The sequence below is a fragment of the Ptychodera flava genome, chromosome 14 (genome assembly GCF_041260155.1).
Source record: "Ptychodera flava strain L36383 chromosome 14, AS_Pfla_20210202, whole genome shotgun sequence".
NCBI classification, from domain to species: Eukaryota; Metazoa; Hemichordata; class Enteropneusta; family Ptychoderidae; genus Ptychodera; species Ptychodera flava.
In genome coordinates, this window is record NC_091941.1 from 25436681 (window position 1) to 25454404 (window position 17724).

The following is a 17724-nucleotide window of genomic DNA, read 5'->3' on the forward strand; positions in this document are numbered from 1 at the left end:
TTCTCATAATGGGAGAATTACCAGTGTTTACTCGACAACAGTCGTGTATTTCATTCCTTTGCATTGCTTGAAATATTTAAAATTGAAAAAACGAAACTTATTGTTATCAATATATGTCCACTCTCTATCATTGATTGATATATACGTTTGCGTCTCTTTGAAACATGTGGTGATGGATTCCCTGTGTATTCATCTATACTAGTATATGGGAGAGTTATTTTAATACACAAATCAGTGAGTCATTACCAAAGGAAAATATTCTCTGGCCTAAATCGTGCACTATCTAATGCGGTGCTACCCATGCAGTGTGCTACGTTGCTGTCTGAAGGCCCGTCACTGACAGTATGGTGTCACTGAATAGACCGCCACAGCCAGATACGCACATGTACTCCACTCCTCGTCGGATTAGCGCCACCCCAAACGCCAATTATGAAGGTAACGTTTGACTTCCTTCAAAGTTACATCTTTTTACACCTTTTTACAGTGACAACGTTCATGATATGGTGAAGTCGTGTCAAATGTGTAGTACTCGATCTTCGCCCTAAGTCAGTGATTCTCTTTTCAATTTTTATTTAAGCAATAACTGAAGGTTCAATTTTGTTCATTACACAAAGGTTGCATTTTACTAGTACAGCGTTCAGACATTTCTGATTCAAATAAAACAGAATTTTAAAGCACATCGTTTAAACGAATATAAATTCAATCGGAGGGTAAATTAGATAGGTACACAAGTAAAACAATGAATGTACCACGTCAAAAATATTCCCTTTAAAGCAACTACCAAAAATGCATATTTCGTTGGATATGAACTTATTTTTCCACAGGAAAGTACTTCCATTTTTCAGTTTTTACTTCTTCTTGGACGTTGTCCCCCCATACTGGCCCATTGGCACGGCCGACGCTTGCCCCGATGAACTTGAACCTGTCTGTGGCATTTGCTGTTGAGGCATTCCTGCCACTGGCTGCTGCATTGGCATTCCAGCGCCACCTTGCTGTTGCTGCATCTGTTGCATCATCGCCATCCGTTGCATCCTCATCATCTGCATCTGCATCATCATGGCCTGATTCTGGTCCATTTGTCCCATGGGCATGGAGCCACCCTGGCCCTGCTGGGGCATCGGCATTTGCGGTGGATTCTGACCGGGTACCGTACCGGGTGTCTGGCCGGGCGTCATGCCGGGATATTGTTGTTGGTTCTGTTGGTTCGGGTTGGACATTCTAGAAATACAAAACAAAACTTCTTACTCCAAAAGTTAAGTAAGTAACGAAACACATCCATCCATCCATCCATCCATCCATCCATCCATCCATCCATCCATCCATACATACATACATACATACATACATACATACTACATACATACATACATACATACATACATCCATCCATACATACATACATACATACATACATACATACATACATACATACGGGGAGTAGCATGCACACACTTTGGGAGGGATACACGGACAAACTCGGTATTTTTCCTTTGCCTCGTTAACCTTCTAAATCTAAACGAGGAGCTTCTGTAAATCATACAATTGACTATGAATGGTGTAACAGTAAGTATGCAACATAAACATGCTATACGACACAGCATGGTTAACTTGCCGCGTATCACCTTAGAACAGCTGTTAGGTCATTTGCCTACGTTTCTGCTAGATACCAAAACTATTGATCTATTTCGGCCGAAAGGTAGAATGCGCCTCGGGGACAGACATTTAGACTCTCAAACTTACACAATTCTTCTCTGACATACCACTTGTTGACGGTTCTTTTAAAGCTCTTGGTGTAAGAAAATTTTTCACCTGCTTAATTTTTGGAAATTCGGAAATTTCATTTTTCTCCATAAGTTGACACAGGGATGGCGGCCATTTTGAATTTTCAGTATAGGTCAATCTTAGGTTATTTGCTTCTTCTTTTTGTACCAAAATTCGCACGGTGACCCCCCGATTTTTATTCTTGATTTTGAAAGAGAATGGTTGAAAGATTCCTTAATGAATTAAAGTTTGAGCAAAAGTTTAAGTCTTTCATTTCGAGGCGTATAGGCCTACTACCTTAAAACGCATCTGTCTGTCACCGGGGTTAAAGGTATGTTTCAATATTGTGATATGACGAAGATCCAATAAGGCTTACAGCTAAAACTTGACACTTCTAATAACTGATAGAGAATGGCCTTGTCACTTGTGAGTTTGAAAATTCATTAAAATTTCTACATTATAACTCTCATCTTTTTCCGTTCCCCTTCTTCAATTCGATCCCCCAAGCTTCTTTATTCGTATTGATTGGTTCGAATAAATATTTTATTTTTCCGTAACTCAATAATCAAATGGCGATGGCTCGCCCTGTTCCTCGGGCCATGGCGGTAGACCGCGTTTTCCGTTTACTGATTGACCAATAAAGCTAATGTTTAAAATGTCGACGTTTTGCCGTGACATTCGTATCCGAGAAATATTTCTGTTGGCTCGAACACAGATGAATGAAATGTTTGGCACGGTTGCATGTAAGTATTTTAAATTGCAGTGAAATTTCAAATGCAACGAAAATTGTCTTGAACATTGGCTCGTTGACTCTGTGCGGGTTCCTTTAAGACTGTTATCCATATTACAATGCCTCTTCATACCGATAAATTACAATATATGATAAAATTATAATTTCGCAACCAAAGTGACTCTCGGACAATTCACTAACATGTTACAATGGATTTTAGTACACTTACGGCAGCGTGTATTTTCACTGAATATACACCGAGGGTGTGTAGACTAAAATTGGCAAATTGAAAATGGGCGAAATGGTCATTTTAGCCGAAGCCTGTGCGATGTAAGTTTCTACCGCGTAAAATGAAAATAGGGTATTCAACGACACCTTTAAGATTTGACCAACAAAAGTTACTTTTGGTCCACTGCTTTATATACATCAGAAATAAGATATATTCCATGATTTCTTTCCTCCTTGAAATGACGTCAATGTGCCACAAACTATAGAGGAATATTCTGATTCTCGCTAAGTTCATGATGCGTGTGTTTATGTTTGTTCTTGAGTTCTGAACTTTAAGCAGAAAAATGGCGCTTGATGGGTTGTTGGGTTCATCGCAGTGACTTTAATACCATGCTATTATAGCCATCACGTTGCTTTCCAAAGTTACCGCGTGATTCGATGAATTCGCTCACATAGTAAATAAATTTTGCGATTGAAATATGAAACTCCTCACCTTTAAATTGTGATCTTGTCCGTAAAACCTGCCAGCGATCTAAAGCACACCCTTTTCTATCAAATACCAACTGGTAATTTATTTGCTAAATATTAACAAAGACACGGAGGATGAGTTTGAAACATTCCTACTTCACTGGGTCAATTTGTAGCTAAGGATGAGAATTATTAGTAAAATACAGTTACCGATTATACCGCGCCCTCTATCGACACGTTTCGATCATTATCAATCCAAAGGTGCTCACAGTGATGCTGGGATAGTAAATCGAAGCTCGAAGGCTGATAGTGTGAGGCTGAAAGCTGAACCTTGGTAGTACCTTTCTTAGGAGTGGACCATATGATATTCTTGAGGGGGGCTTGGAAGATTGTCTTTCGGGCATTATTTTTTCCTCCCTTCTTCAACTGGAATTATTTGTTTCAACTGTGTGAATTCTGGCATCTTTTTTTTTCACTTCCCATCTCAGAGGAATTTTTTTCGCGGGCATACGTGAGAGCTGAACCGCCAATACTTTCTGTTCTTTTTTGTTAAGACGCTTTTCTTCATATGACATGACAAAAGTTTACATGAAACCATAGACAAACAACATCTGCTTCAGAATGCTGAAATTGGAAAGAAAATACTACAGCAAAATAACTGATGGAGACAAATAAGAAGTAATCAAGGTCTCAGTCTGGAAGACAACCACTACCACTGTTAGTGATTAAAGGGAGGTGGTCGTCGGAACTCTGCTCAAAGGTTGCCAGGGACCCCTACGACCGATGTAAATACTGTATCGAGGTTACGTTGGCGATTGATGAAAGATGAATATCCTAAAATTTATATGTTGCGGCTGTGTTTAAGTGATGCATATAGATATCATGCATGAAATACATTGTCTATAAACAAGAAAATCGCACACGCGCAGTTCCGACGACCACCCCCTTTAAAGTTTATTCTGGGTAGTAGGCTAATGTATGTGGCACAAACCGACAAAGGACTTTAAAGACTGCAAACGCACAGATGTGGTCGAATATTGAAGTGTTACAATTGATCCAGTCACTTGGGGTGGTTAGGAAGGGGTGTCCTCTTCCTGATGTAGAAGTTTTGAATTTTACATATGAAAATGGGGATATTTGGTGGCCATTTTGAGTGTTTTTAACAGAGTTCTTGTGAAGACTCAAGATATAGACACAAAATGACTTCCCATTATAGTTGTCAACAAGGGCAAGTGTACATCTAAATAGGAAAAAAATATTTTTTCGTTACTTAATGCAAAGATATGCAAATTAATACAAAGAAATCAAAATACAGCTTTGGCATATGTGTATGCTACAGAAGTGCTTGTGATTTCTAATGTTTCAAAAGTTATGTGATACATTGGTTCAAATTAACAGTGTGGCTATTCATTTTAGAGTGCAACTTCTATTTGGATATTAACAGGTGTATCCTACAGCATGCTTTGAAAGACAAGATAAATAGTAAATTAAGGATATTATTGAGACATTTATAAGTAGGTCTATTTTACGGAAAAATTATTGCACCCTTGTCCAACCCTCGTCACATTGCACTGCAAATGCTGCGCTTAAAGTTGCTGGAAATTTGAAAGAGTAGTTCTAGAAACATTAATATTGGGATGAGTGCGGGATTCACTTTATGGACAGCAAATGGGTCTTTTGTTGACAAGTCATGATAAACCTGGCACATCATTGTAAAGAACAACAGTGGACACACAGTATCTGGTGCAGGCTATGTGGACAAGCTGGATTGAGTATTCAAGATATTTTCAGGTGTAAGAATGAGAAACTGTAGCAGAAGCACAATAAATGAATAATGCTATGCTTAATGTTTCAAATTGAAACATTGAGTACATGTAAAACAAAAGTAAAAGTATGACTTAAAATATTAATATATTATTAATTCAGATGTTATGACATTATCATGACCAAAGGGCACGCCGAAAATTAAAGGTATTATAAAATGAGGCACCCGGAGGGTGCACTGAGAATTTCAATTGTCTTTGCATTGTTTTTTATTTAATATATATTTTATTTCATATATGGCAATTTTGGTTTTTTTCTGCTATCTTTGACTGGAATGTCTTTTCCAAAGGCAACCTCTCCTAATGTATTTTTAAAGGAAATCTTCCAAGCCCCCCAGGATATCATATGGTCTACCACTTAGCTACTACCGGGATTCGGTAGTTGAAACCGTACCTGTGGTCATGACAGAAGGTACCAATTTCGGCTGCACTCATCACGGTCCCTTTATGGAACGACCGTGCCTGTCTGTTCACTTGTAGCATAGGGTATTCAGTACTCATTAATGATAATGAAGGAATATGAAAAAATACTGTGGAAAATATGAAATTATTTAAGAAATGTGAAAATTATTATTGTTGTTGTTATTATTTTCATCATTATCATCATCATCATCATTATGAAGCACCATTGGCAAATATGGTGATCTTCCTTTGTCAGGACTAGAGTCTCTTTTATGTTTCAAACAAATTTGAGTCTACTTGGTCACCCAGTAAACAAATGGTAAAAGGTACAGTAACCTTCAACAATTGTAGGCGTCACTAGTAGATTCTGCACGGCTGGCTTTTTGCTGTATTACTACTGACGAAGGCAAAGATCAGGGACATAAAAATGAAACGTAACTTTTGAAGCCTGCGTTTACTTCACATGTGTGGCTACTGTGTTGCTGACATCCCACGCAGTCACCAATCCGTTCGCTTGCATTTTTGTGGAGAATTTTACGAGCATATGCCCCGAACACTCATCTAAAACTAACATGTTAAATATATACAAAAACATTTGCTTTGGCATCGCATGGTTCGACCAATGCTCTTCAAATTCGTTTTCCTGGATATTTTTTTTTAATTCTAGAAACATGTATAGAATTGTGTGAGCCATTCAAAATGCAAATAATATCTCATTACTTTGCAATATGACTTACAAATTATGGACGGTTTTTCTTTTTGACAGGCAAGAGATGGGATCAACTTCCGAGAATTACTCGAATTCATGATGTTGTTCAACTTCTCTTACGCGCATCCTGTTTGAGCATTGCAGCTTTAGACATCAATTTTAATGGGTAGCATTTCGAAGGTTTAATACACGTTTATATACTTGAGATCAACCACAATAAATTTCCAAGACGTGAAATTCTACAAAGTTCAAAGTTCAGATACTTGGACTGAGTCTCTCAAACTTTTACAATATTGCTTCGGTTCATTAATTACAAGGACTGCATTTTGAAGCTAAGGTGTTATTTTTTGGTATTTTTGGTATTTGAATATTTTACTGGTAACATTAAAGAGGGTTACATTGCTAGTCAGAAAGGTGTAACAGTACAATTCTCCATTTCATTTGTGTTTTGTAGCATATTAATTCATTTTCAACAATATGTCTCAAGCTTGTGTTTGGCCACAGCAATTTCGTACTCTGGGTGGCATGAATTCTGTTTAACTTGTAGTAAATACAGTGCAAAATATGGTTTCCTATCATTAATTTTCTTTGCACATATAAATGATTTTTGCTTTAAGTGTGAGATGATTACAAATAAATGGAGCACTTGCGTCTCCAAAAAGTAAGGAAGGCATCATCGTGAAGGCTAAGTCTCACAACAACATGAAAAAAAAGACTCTTTGTAGAAATTATAAACTCAGTCCAGTATCAGAGAATATAAATGAGTAAAATAAATGGTCATATGTTTCGTCATTGCTATTACGGAAGGAACAGCTCGTTTAACATCCCCATGTAGACATCATAGTTCGTGTACAAGATACGAGTTACTGTATCGTGTACTGTCTATGGTTCCAGCTCCAGAAGGCATGTGCTATACTGCGCCCTCTAAGGCAGTTGCGGGCAATGGGCAAAGATGATTACGTGGTTACGTAAGAAGTACACAACTCGTCCATTCAAAATTTGTGCGTGCATCCGCTATTCCGTACAGAACCAACCAGCTGGTACCGACAGAATTTGCGCCGAAGAGCAAGACAGATTTCACGCCAGTTCTGGTACAGCAACTCGTCTGTTTAGCCAACATATTCATGATATCTCAACTAGCTACACCAGGCAGTAGGTAAGGACAACGAAATTTAATATCTACCCTAGCTTGAAATTCCCATGATCAGTAAATTGTTCATAGTGACAATACAGGCACCACAAATTATGGTAGTTGCCGGATACATTGCAAATTTGACGACATACATTACTACGAGTACGGGAACCCCTTTTTGAAAACAATATCGATATACCTACAAGTCGTAGGAGGACTTTCAGTAAAATGAATGGCCGATGCTTTGCGTAGCGCGTCGATAGACAGTGTGCGGTGACCAGGCGCCGCCGCCGCCGGGGGAGTATGGCATCGAATCAGGGCATACGGAATACAGTCGGTTACACGGGGTCGGCCACTGTATGTATGCATTACATTTCCAATGCATACAGTGGCCTTCGCAATGTATCGACTCACAAGCGACTGTAATACGGAATGTGTTACATGGGGACCCTGAAAAATGAACCTTGTAGTTTTCAAACTTTGAAACACAGACAACAAAGCTCACAGTGGACGTATCCCCAGGAGGATATCCCACATGTATGTAAGACCATGAAAGTAAAAAAGTAGATCTATTTTTGTTACATCCATGGCAAGACATTTCTACCATTTCCGAACTGTTTAAAGAAAAAAAATCTACTGTGTACCATGGCACTTTTCTTTAATACTTTGTATTCTGAAAGCTATAGCAAAATATGGGAACCCCAAGTGTCTGGATCTTGATGATGTAGTAAATAAAATTACTATTTTCTGCTCTAAGCCTGAGCTGCATAATTACATACAATGATACAAGCGTTTGCAGGTTAATTTCTTTGTGTTGGGGTGTTTTAGTATACAATGCAGGATTCAGGGCACATGAATGAATATTCCACATTGATAAAGAATCAACAGCATAAAATTTCAATACCGAAACAGTGCTCATTAATATAATTTGCATAAATTAATACTAATCTGCCCCATTTATCTTGCACTAATAGTGTGTCAGTGGTGGTAGGTCACAAGACTTGCCCCAAATCTGTCGGCATTTATTAGTTATATCGAAACGATAAATTGAAGGAATAAACTTTAGCAGACTGTCAGGCTTAGTGGTAGGCTGTTGCGTAGATCAAGGGGTGAATGCGTTGGCCAACGAGTAACTGCTGCTGAGAAAAGCCAGGTGACTTGGGCCATTCTAGTGGGTCACCTGTTGTTTTTTTTACTGTATTGGGGAAGATCACTGTGCTTTCCCCAAAGGGGAGGGGGTGAGTCTGTCACTGAGCTTTTGATGGCGCCAGAATAGACTGCAAAATTGTAAATGTTCTATTGCCTGCATCCTTGCAAAATTGAGCGCTTCTATTTGTTGTCTTTCTTTTAAATTTATACAAACTTTCCAAAGCAATGTCCGAATACAGTGTAGTTAGATCTAACACTTGGTGGTGAAACTGACGCTGTACAGTGATGTTGCGTCACTCTCAGAATCTTTTTCGCCTCCCCCATAAGCTGAAAATGAGGATGCCGCTAACTTTACAGTCGTCTTCCAAGCCCTTTGAGTATACTATTGTTGCAATGGCAGTGTGTATGTATATATATATATATATATATATATTATATATATATATATATATATATATATATATATATATATATATATATATATATATATATATATATATATATATATATATATATATATATATATATATGTGTGTGTATGTATTAATTGTTTGTGATTCTGAGGTAATGTTTTCAGGATGCTACCAGTAATATTTACTGTTCAAAAATTGGTTTACCTTCGTTGGAAGCTAATGGCTCTGCATCTTTTCTCTCTCCATGAGAAATTCACTCTGTGCCATGGCCATGTACAATATTCTTTCCCACTGTTTACAGCTAGGTATTTTAGGTGACACAAGGGTGTTCGCAAGGAATGTCCAGATGAATTTGCTCAATTCATCAAGATATGAAATATCCCCTGAGGGTGCAGGGTCAAATTATAAGCAGTTAACCTCACAATAATCCAATAATCAAAATTATAATAATTTGTTCTGCAATACACTGAGGAATGCATTTCTGAACAACAGCCTACCCTCCACTCTCTGATATATCTGTGTTTTTATTCTTTCCTATGTTAGTTGACACTTCTTGGTAATTACTTGGAGGACGCTCGGTTTTGGTAGTCAAGGCTTGGATAACATTGTTCAGACATTGACAAAATATAGCAACTAAAAAAGGCGAGGTTTTGGCAGCACCTGGGACAGAGAAGACTGCCTCAGGGGAAATGTAATGTAACTCGCATCATTTTAGATCTGAAAGGTACACATGTGCCGCTATGAAGTGGTAATGTGATTACTGATATCATCTCATGCATTTTCACATATTCATTTGGGTGTAGATAGCGCCCTCTAGTGTTTGAATCAGGGCAAACTACATAAATGTTCAAATAATCCGTAAATTCACTCAGCCTGATTCACTCCATGATAATTTTAACACTGATTTCTAAGATGCTGTTTTAAAATATCCCGTGACTATCGTTAATTACGTCTCGTCAAATATTTTCAATGCAGCTGGTCATGACAATGCCTTTTCAATTTCTACGAAAATTATCAAATACTGTATTATAGAATTTTCAATGCCTTTTCTTCAGAGTCTACTTAAGCATTGCAGTGTGAAATTGTCAATAATTACTTGACTTTGGATGTGGAAAGATTCAACTTTTGTCCCACCCCGGTGGTATTGAGAGAAATCTTTATGCTTATAGTGTGTTTTTTAAATTGGTATTGTGATATTTTTTGTGCCAATTACAACTCTAAGGGACTTTATTGCCTGGCTATGAATTTGTAGATGTACCCCCCCGCTATGGCAAATGACCATGGCACACTGTCACAGTAGACTGTCATGTCTTGAATGAATCTGTGAAGGGCTTTCATTCATTGGATGAAGGACATGTAGTCACGTTTGCAAGGTGTTAGGAATGCAGACATTTTTTATTACAGATGGCAAAAATAAAAGTTTAGGCAGATACAAGTAATGTGTGGAAAATATCTGTGATTTTTCATTAAACGGATAATTTTCACAGCCAGCAAATTTTACATGTAACTGACAGTTGGCTTTCTATATCCCTGAAGTGCATACATTAAACAATACTCTATCTTTGCAGTCGGTCTAGTACTATTTGTATTTCTAGTATTTCTAAATCAGCCGGCAGTGTGCTTCTGTTGAGAGTGCCTAACCCCCATCTGTCTCCCCTTCTCCCTGCCTGTGCCTGCTTTTTGCTGCAGCCTGGGTCAAAAAATTGGGTCAGGAAAGGTGGCCGGACATTCACAGGAGATAAAAACATGGCAGGCTACATCATAAAGTTAATTGCTGGCCTTGGGTTACATTGATGATCGTAACATTATTGTTATGCAGATCCACTGTAATGGCCAAACAGATGCAAATAATGTTGTGTGTTCAGTTCAGGAGTGTTTCTTCCTCTTTGACGCATTTACTCTTTGTTCAGTAAAAAAATCAGTAGTCAGTGGCTACATGCAGTGCGGCATTTATGAGATGCTATTCTGTTGTGTTGTCTCTGTAAGTGGGTGGCTACGGCTGGCGAATCATTGTAACCAGTTGTTTGCCTATGCCTGTCTGGGTGCCTGTAAATGTGCTTGCAGATCACATTCCTGTTTTGGAATGGATCTCAGCATACCTGACTCCAAACATGATCTAGTACCTACATGTACACTTGCATCAAATATGCTTCAAAAGACTTATAAATTTACTTCTATGAAATTTACAAACAACAATTTTCAGCACGAAAGTCGCACAAGTTCATTTAACCATTTCTGCTGTCTACCAATAATCAAAAGGGGATTTTTTGGCCAAAAGAAAGTCAGAATTTAATGAGAATCTGTCATTCTGATCTTTGTAAGGTTTTCATAAACTATTATGATGGCATGTTAGTTAACAGAGAGAGAGAGAGAGAGAGAGAGAGAGAGAGAAGCATGTTAGTTTACAGAGAGAGAGAGAGAGAGAGAGAGAGAGAGAGAGAGAGAGAGAGAGAGAGAGAGAGAGAGAGAGAGAGGGGGGAGGGAGAGAGGGGGGAGAGAGGTGGTTTAATAGGTATATGATATGGTTAGGTTAGTTCAGAAAAAGAGAGAGACTGAGACTCTGATTGACTGATCCACCATAGAGAGAACTAACTGTAAAGTCTTGATTACTATAAACCCTGGATAATGTCAATACAGTAGGCTCCGGTCAAGCCGCCCACCAGTGATCACAGTCATTGAATGATTTGCTTGGCAAAGTCAAAGGCACCATGTACATATTACATGATGTACATAGTTCTCCTGTATTTGAATAAAATTGTTTTCATGCATTATAATACTTTACTACAGTTCAACTGATATAGTTTAGGTTCTCCTATACATGTACCCTTGAGCTGTTCGCATCATATATCAATGTGAAAGATAAAAATAACCATGAAATAGTACATTCCCTTTGGTGCAGAATAGCAGAAATGACCTGACTGATTGGGTACTTGTTTCAGAGTTGACAGAGATGAGATGCACAGTGTGTGTTTAATATTCATTGCCATGGGGAGAAATGCGGGACACTTTTTTAGCAACAGGACTTGTCAAATAGTGGATCTTAAAAACCTCATTTGTAATCATTCAAGTGTGTTATGGACTGTTTGTTTGTCTTTTGAAACATCTCTGACCCAGAAAAAGTTTACAGTAACCGTACTGGATGGTCACTCTTTTGCTATAACACTAACAGAATAGATTGATGATGAGAAGTTTTTTGATCTCACACTGGTCCTCGTTTTTGGATTGTGATTGTTGATGACTCTCACCAGTCATTCCAGTGTTTTGTTCATTGTTGTCAGAACAGATTCTCACAATCATTGTCTTTTCATAAATGCAAATTAAGACATTTTCATGGACCTGGTAACAGTGAAGGTGACTTCCATCGACTATTTTCACTCTTGATTTCTAGTTTAGTAGAATCATAATGCCTACTCTTTTATCCATGGGGAATTAACAAGTTTACATTTTAAGAGAAAAGAGGGCTGCCATATTATGCATGATAATAAACTTCATGAAATTTAATGTACTACTACTAAAAGGAAGTTTGTCAGGAGTGACACTTTACACAGTTGCTGTGCTTGGCGATGGTATGTTTATTGCAAAGCACAGGTGTGGAATTCACCGTGGGGACCATGATGCATTGCCAGACATCATAGGTGACTTAGTACATGTACCTTTCTCCATGATCACTGTGGATATGAATATTCATGAATTATGGTGCACACGGAGTAACAGGTTTGGAAAAAAAGTTTCAAGGTTAAAGCAGAAGTTGAACCACCACAGCCTGAAGGTTAATACAGAAAAGACAAGACCCTGTTCATGTTCGTTGCGTCTATGATGTGTATGTGTGTCGCAAACACGGACAAACATTGCATACGTTCATATCGTACAGTCTTTCGACAAAATAAGTCCAGAGCTACACCGCTACTGCAGTATCAGAAATGTCTGTTGATGTCAAAGGGAGGAAATGCAGTGGTAGATATTATTGAGTATCTACGCAAGCCGACGATGAATTGCACTGATAGCATATGTGTACACAGCAGTTTATAATTCTGGCACAGATGATAAATGAGTACGGAGGTTTAGCTGTTTATTCTTAGGTCATCCAGTTCATGTTGGCCCTCTCAAAATGTGGTGGATTTTTTTTATCTGCTCTAGCACATTGCATTTTTTCCCATAATACATATAGCTGACATGTCTGTGAGTGTTTATTCTTGTCCAGGAGGCCACGTTGTCACACCGAGGTCTACACACTGTCTGAATATTGTAAATATTTAAATGTGAACAACCTTCATATACTCCGCAGCTTTGTTGTAGAAGGTGAGAGTACACTGGAACAGCTGTGATGAAATTGATTATTTTTGTATATATGTACAATTGCAAACTAGGTGAAATGCATCACTCAACTGGCGTACATGTTGCATGAATTTGTCCAGGGTATTGGTACTTCAGTCTTGTAATTTGCTCTCTACCTAGTGTTATAAATCACACACTGTTACATAAAAATAGTACTTATTTACTAATGGAGGATATGGTTCAGAGCCTAGGGTACAAGACTCAGCATCTCATGATTGTATTCAAGGGTAATGAATTCAAGACTAGATGCATGGCTAGTAGTGAGCCCTCTTAAGTATGAAAATTCTGAATTTCCGTTGGTCAATTTCCAAATTTCTAGGTTTGACCATCCCCTATCCAGTGTAGGGGGTGCGGAGTTTGACATTCAAGTACAGGTAGGGTGTTGTTCCTTAGAGCAAGACTCGTGGCTTCTTACTGCTTCTCCCTTCAGTACCCAAGAGAGGTCAGGCGGGCACCTCATCATGGCTGACAGAATAAATGAATAAAAAAAATTATCAACACAGTATTTCGGATGAAAGGATTTCCTGTACAGTCAACCGTCATATCTGTTTATCAATTATTGTACATTGTATGTTGACAGGTAGAATAATGAGTATTTTATTATTCTTTGTACTCTGTAAGTCTCGGACAAAATTGGAATATTGATTGACTGAGTGTATTTTTAACTGTTCAACAGTACTGTAAAATGTCCACCAGATGTCTATTTGACACCTCTTCAATTATAAATGCAGTCTTCTTCAAACAAGGGATCCCAAATTTTTTTGTTTTGTCTTTCTTTTTTGGTGTGAAGTCAAATAATTATTAACCGGCCATGTAAAATGGATAAGAATTTGCCATTTTGAGTACAGCTGAAAGCAAGCTGCGTCAAAACTCTTTCACATCCTGTGAAAAAAAATAAAATTGCATTTTTATTGCACTACATTTAACTCGTATGGGATTCCTGTGTTTTTGAGAAACGGTTGGGAACAAATTGGGGATTGTGAAATATTTTGCGTTTTAATAATATTTGCAGTGCAATTGGTTCCACTTCTCTCAGTTCTGCAGGTATGTTCGTCGTAAGCACGACACTACAATGTACATGTATACATTAAACTCATAAATATTGCAAAAAGATATGCTGAGCCATGTTTGTTGTACCTGGACAAACCAGATGTATGTACTCACAGCCACTTTTCTTCCCAGGTATTTCTGTAGTGTCTGTTTTTAAATTATTTTTTTTTAACCAACTTTCCCTTCCTCTTCTGTATTTCACGAGAAAACTAACTTGCAGCCCAGAATAAATGTTAATTTATGCTGTTCATTGTGCAGAAGGCTAATGATATTGTATACTGTCATTCGATCTTAAGTAAATCACGCTGTAAAGCATTGGAAATTACAGAGTTTGCTCTGAAAATCGAGCTGAAACGACTCCTGACTCGTGTGTAAACATCATTGGCAACGAGAAAATAATCCATCCCCTGGCAGCTTGTAGAAGTAAGCGCTGCCGACATCTTAGAGTTATTAATATTCATGAGCTGAAAGGGATGATGTCATCGTATTGTATGTCAACGTGGACCTAATCCATATATGTAGCGTCGGTAGTTGAGAATAAGGTCAATATATGTTGTGCTGCCGGTACGTAGAAGCAGAGCTGTAATTTTGGTTACTTAGTTGGGGTTTTTCTCTTCGTGGTTTATGTTTTCCCGGCTTATAATTTTGGCTAATAGGTAAGTGAATTTCAATATCACTTGACTCTGTGTAATACTATCAGTTGAGACGGACTCAAAATTGAGGATAGGATCGGGGAGGGAAAAAAAAACTCATGGCTTTGAGACCCAACTGACTGACGCTGTGGCCGGCTTTTCATGAATTGTTAATAGTGTATACAGATTACAATGGCCGTTGGGTATTGCTATGGAGCAGTTGTGATAGTGGCTGTTCTTTCACCGAAACAGTCAAGGACAGAGACTTGATTCTGTCGTGGAAAAAATTCAGCAGATTTGAACAGAAAAAGATCAGTTTTCTCATCATTTGGAGTGTGTACTACAGCTCACTAGCACTTTAATTGATAAGTGGTGATTACGGTTTGCTGTACATTTGTGTGATACACACATTTTGGAGGCGTCGTCGTTGAAAGTGTACGGGTAAGTAATGTCCTGCCGTTTAGTGAGATTATCATGGTGAAATTGCAGCCAGGAGGATTAACACACACTGTCAGAAATTCATTGATTAACTTTAATTAATCTTGTTATTAACTGAGTCAGGCCATAGTCTGACAAATATGGCATTGTAATCATTCAAATTCATTATCAAGTCAGTAATATTCCCAATCAGGGAAAGCGATGTGTGTGTGTCTGTAGGACGTCGTTTATAGTGAAGGCAGCAGAATTTGATCATGTAGTAACATGTTGAAAATTGCTGAAGAAATTATGGCACTGTGGTTTCAAAATTCAATAATGCTGAATTTAGATAATACTGTGCATTGGGAGCATTGCTTTTGCTGTTGTTGTACTGCAATCTTGCCCCCCCTCCTCCCTACCTCGAGTGTTTCCTGCAAGTGACAATGTGAAGAACAGCCGTTTCCGTAGAGCCTAAAATAACTGCTCTTCCCTCCATCCTGTCATGTCCAATGCATCCTGATAAAGGATGCACAATCCCAAAGCCATGTGATTTCATTTCAAGAGAAGGGAAGGAGAGGGCCTGTGATAGCTTCACACATTCCAGTCAAAACTGTAGTATGTTTATTATGCATGCAGGAATAAATGTATTTCCTAGTTAGCCTTAATCCTTTAAGTACCTATTGATTTTAACTAGTGTTCTTTTCATCACCTCCAAAAAAACATGACGCACCACACATACTGTTCAATCTAGTGCTCAAAAATCGCACTGATATTTTTTTAGTTTTTTTCCTGTAAACCAGGAAGTGAGTGTGACATACAATATGTACATCTTACATGTACTCTTTTAAAAGGCGATACTAAAGATAGTCGGAAGTGTTTGGGCAGAACCAAGAAGTTTACGTGCTCTATTCAAATTAATAATGGATGACGGTGTCTTACAGTACCAAGGGGTCAGCAGGCATTCCTAGAGAGTGACTTCACTGTTTCTTGTCCGCTGTGTTCTTTGGAAGACGTGGAGTTTTTTACGTCATAAAGAATTCAGGGTCTCACCATGGGCAGGCTGAATTCTATGGAGCACTAGTCTTGTGACGCCGCACAGAAACTGCGTGTCTTTCAAAAGGTTGCTTTCTACTGTTGTGTTTTCAAAGAGAAGCTATGATGTATTTTTTTTGTTCTGAGACTTTTTTCTGACTAAAAATAGAGTCGGTATGCCACAGTGGATGGATGTGGGTACGCGCAACTCTGCAAAACAGATACGTGTACCTTATCATCTGAGTACAGTGCATGAACCATTTCAGTTGTTGGCATTTAGTGCTGTTCCGTCCATCTTGTTGTGTTTGTTGGTATTCATAATTATGTTTTTGTTCTAAAATTACTGTTCTCTTTGTTCATTATAAAACAAGAATGAACCTGAGCATTGAGTGAATTCATTATCTTTCACAGTCTAAAAATAAATTATTACTGACAAGCATAATAGCTTATTCTGAAGTTGGTGATTTCTCTTTTATAGAAAAATTCAAAAAGCCATATCCTGATATTTTTTCAGGACCTACATGTATTTCAAGGCCTAGAAAGGGAAGGAGTGTCAACGTTTAGAGAAATTCTTCCGCCACATAGTTTCTAGTATTCTGTCGTCCATAACATCATGATTATGTCCCAAATTGAAACACAGAATACTTGTGTATCAAAGGTGTAGCAAATATTTGACTGAACAGTTTTCTTGACACTTAAACCAGAAGCTATGATGAAGTGTGATTAATTTGAGTACTGTATAAAGGAGTATGCCAGCAACATTGGAGTGCTTTGGTAATTAAGACATATTTTGAGGCAACGTTATAGTGATGTCGCAGTACGCACCAGGGCGGCATGAATAAAAGATTCCGCTTCTTTGTTGTCTCCATTGATTTTTTTTTTTTCAGTCGATGTAAATTTGTGGTCCCACTGTGCCTGAATGAAAAATTACCTTTGTAATTTCCATCAAGCAGGCTAGTTAATGCATAAATTAATGGCTAATAAGCGAATGTAGGTCATGTTTAATCTTCCGTATCACTAGCACTCTGCTTTTCAGTTGAAAAAATTGATAGTGTTGAATTTAGTCAGAAATGAGTTCATATTTTATGAATTCATAAAATTACAATGATCAATATTGGAGATATATATATATATGTATATATATATACACTCCTCGGGAATAACTAACCCCCAGGTATTCTGGTATCAGTATGTTTTTGAATACATTAAATGTATCTTGATATTGTTGAATGTTGAAAGAGTTATATTCAACTTGACAACACAAAATGACCCGAGGAATGTTTTAGTGGGAGTAGCTTTCAATCAATATTCCTGCAGATAAAAATTGCTGATTTTAAGTGCAAAAGGGGTTGGAATACATATTCTGCGTAAGCTTTTCAGAAGTAAATTGCTCTTAATTTACTTTTTGATTTATTTAAATTGGTATGAGGTGGCATTCAGTTC

The 17724-nt window shown here is 37.9% G+C and overlaps 2 protein-coding genes across 4 annotated transcripts in view; one reads left to right on the top strand and one right to left on the bottom strand.

Moving 5' to 3' along the window:
- Positions 1-553: 553 nt before the first annotated feature.
- Positions 554-3292, bottom strand: LOC139149896 (mediator of RNA polymerase II transcription subunit 30-like). Its single transcript, XM_070721913.1, has 2 exons — positions 3213-3292; positions 554-1218 (listed from the first exon to the last, which is right to left on the bottom strand). Exon 2 carries the CDS (start codon positions 1215-1217, stop codon positions 849-851), a length of 369 nt encoding a protein of 122 aa, XP_070578014.1. The 5' UTR covers position 1218; positions 3213-3292; the 3' UTR covers positions 554-848.
- A 3841-nt stretch (positions 3293-7133) lies between these two features.
- LOC139149897 (uncharacterized) overlaps positions 7134-17724 on the top strand; it is a 38995-nt gene continuing 28404 nt past the window's right edge. For 2 of the 3 annotated variants that reach the window (XM_070721915.1, XM_070721919.1), the window contains exon 1: positions 14687-14856. The gene's annotated coding sequence lies outside the window, so the exon portion shown is untranslated. Of the gene's footprint in view, positions 7278-14686; positions 14857-17724 lie in introns of those variants that run through there. The other variant, XM_070721917.1, reaches the window with a different exon arrangement.

Bases quoted from the DNA above. Each gene is read 5' to 3' on its own strand.
- LOC139149896 (XM_070721913.1), bottom strand. From the start codon at position 1,217: ATGTCCAACCCGAACCAACAGAACCAACAACAATATCCCGGCATGACG.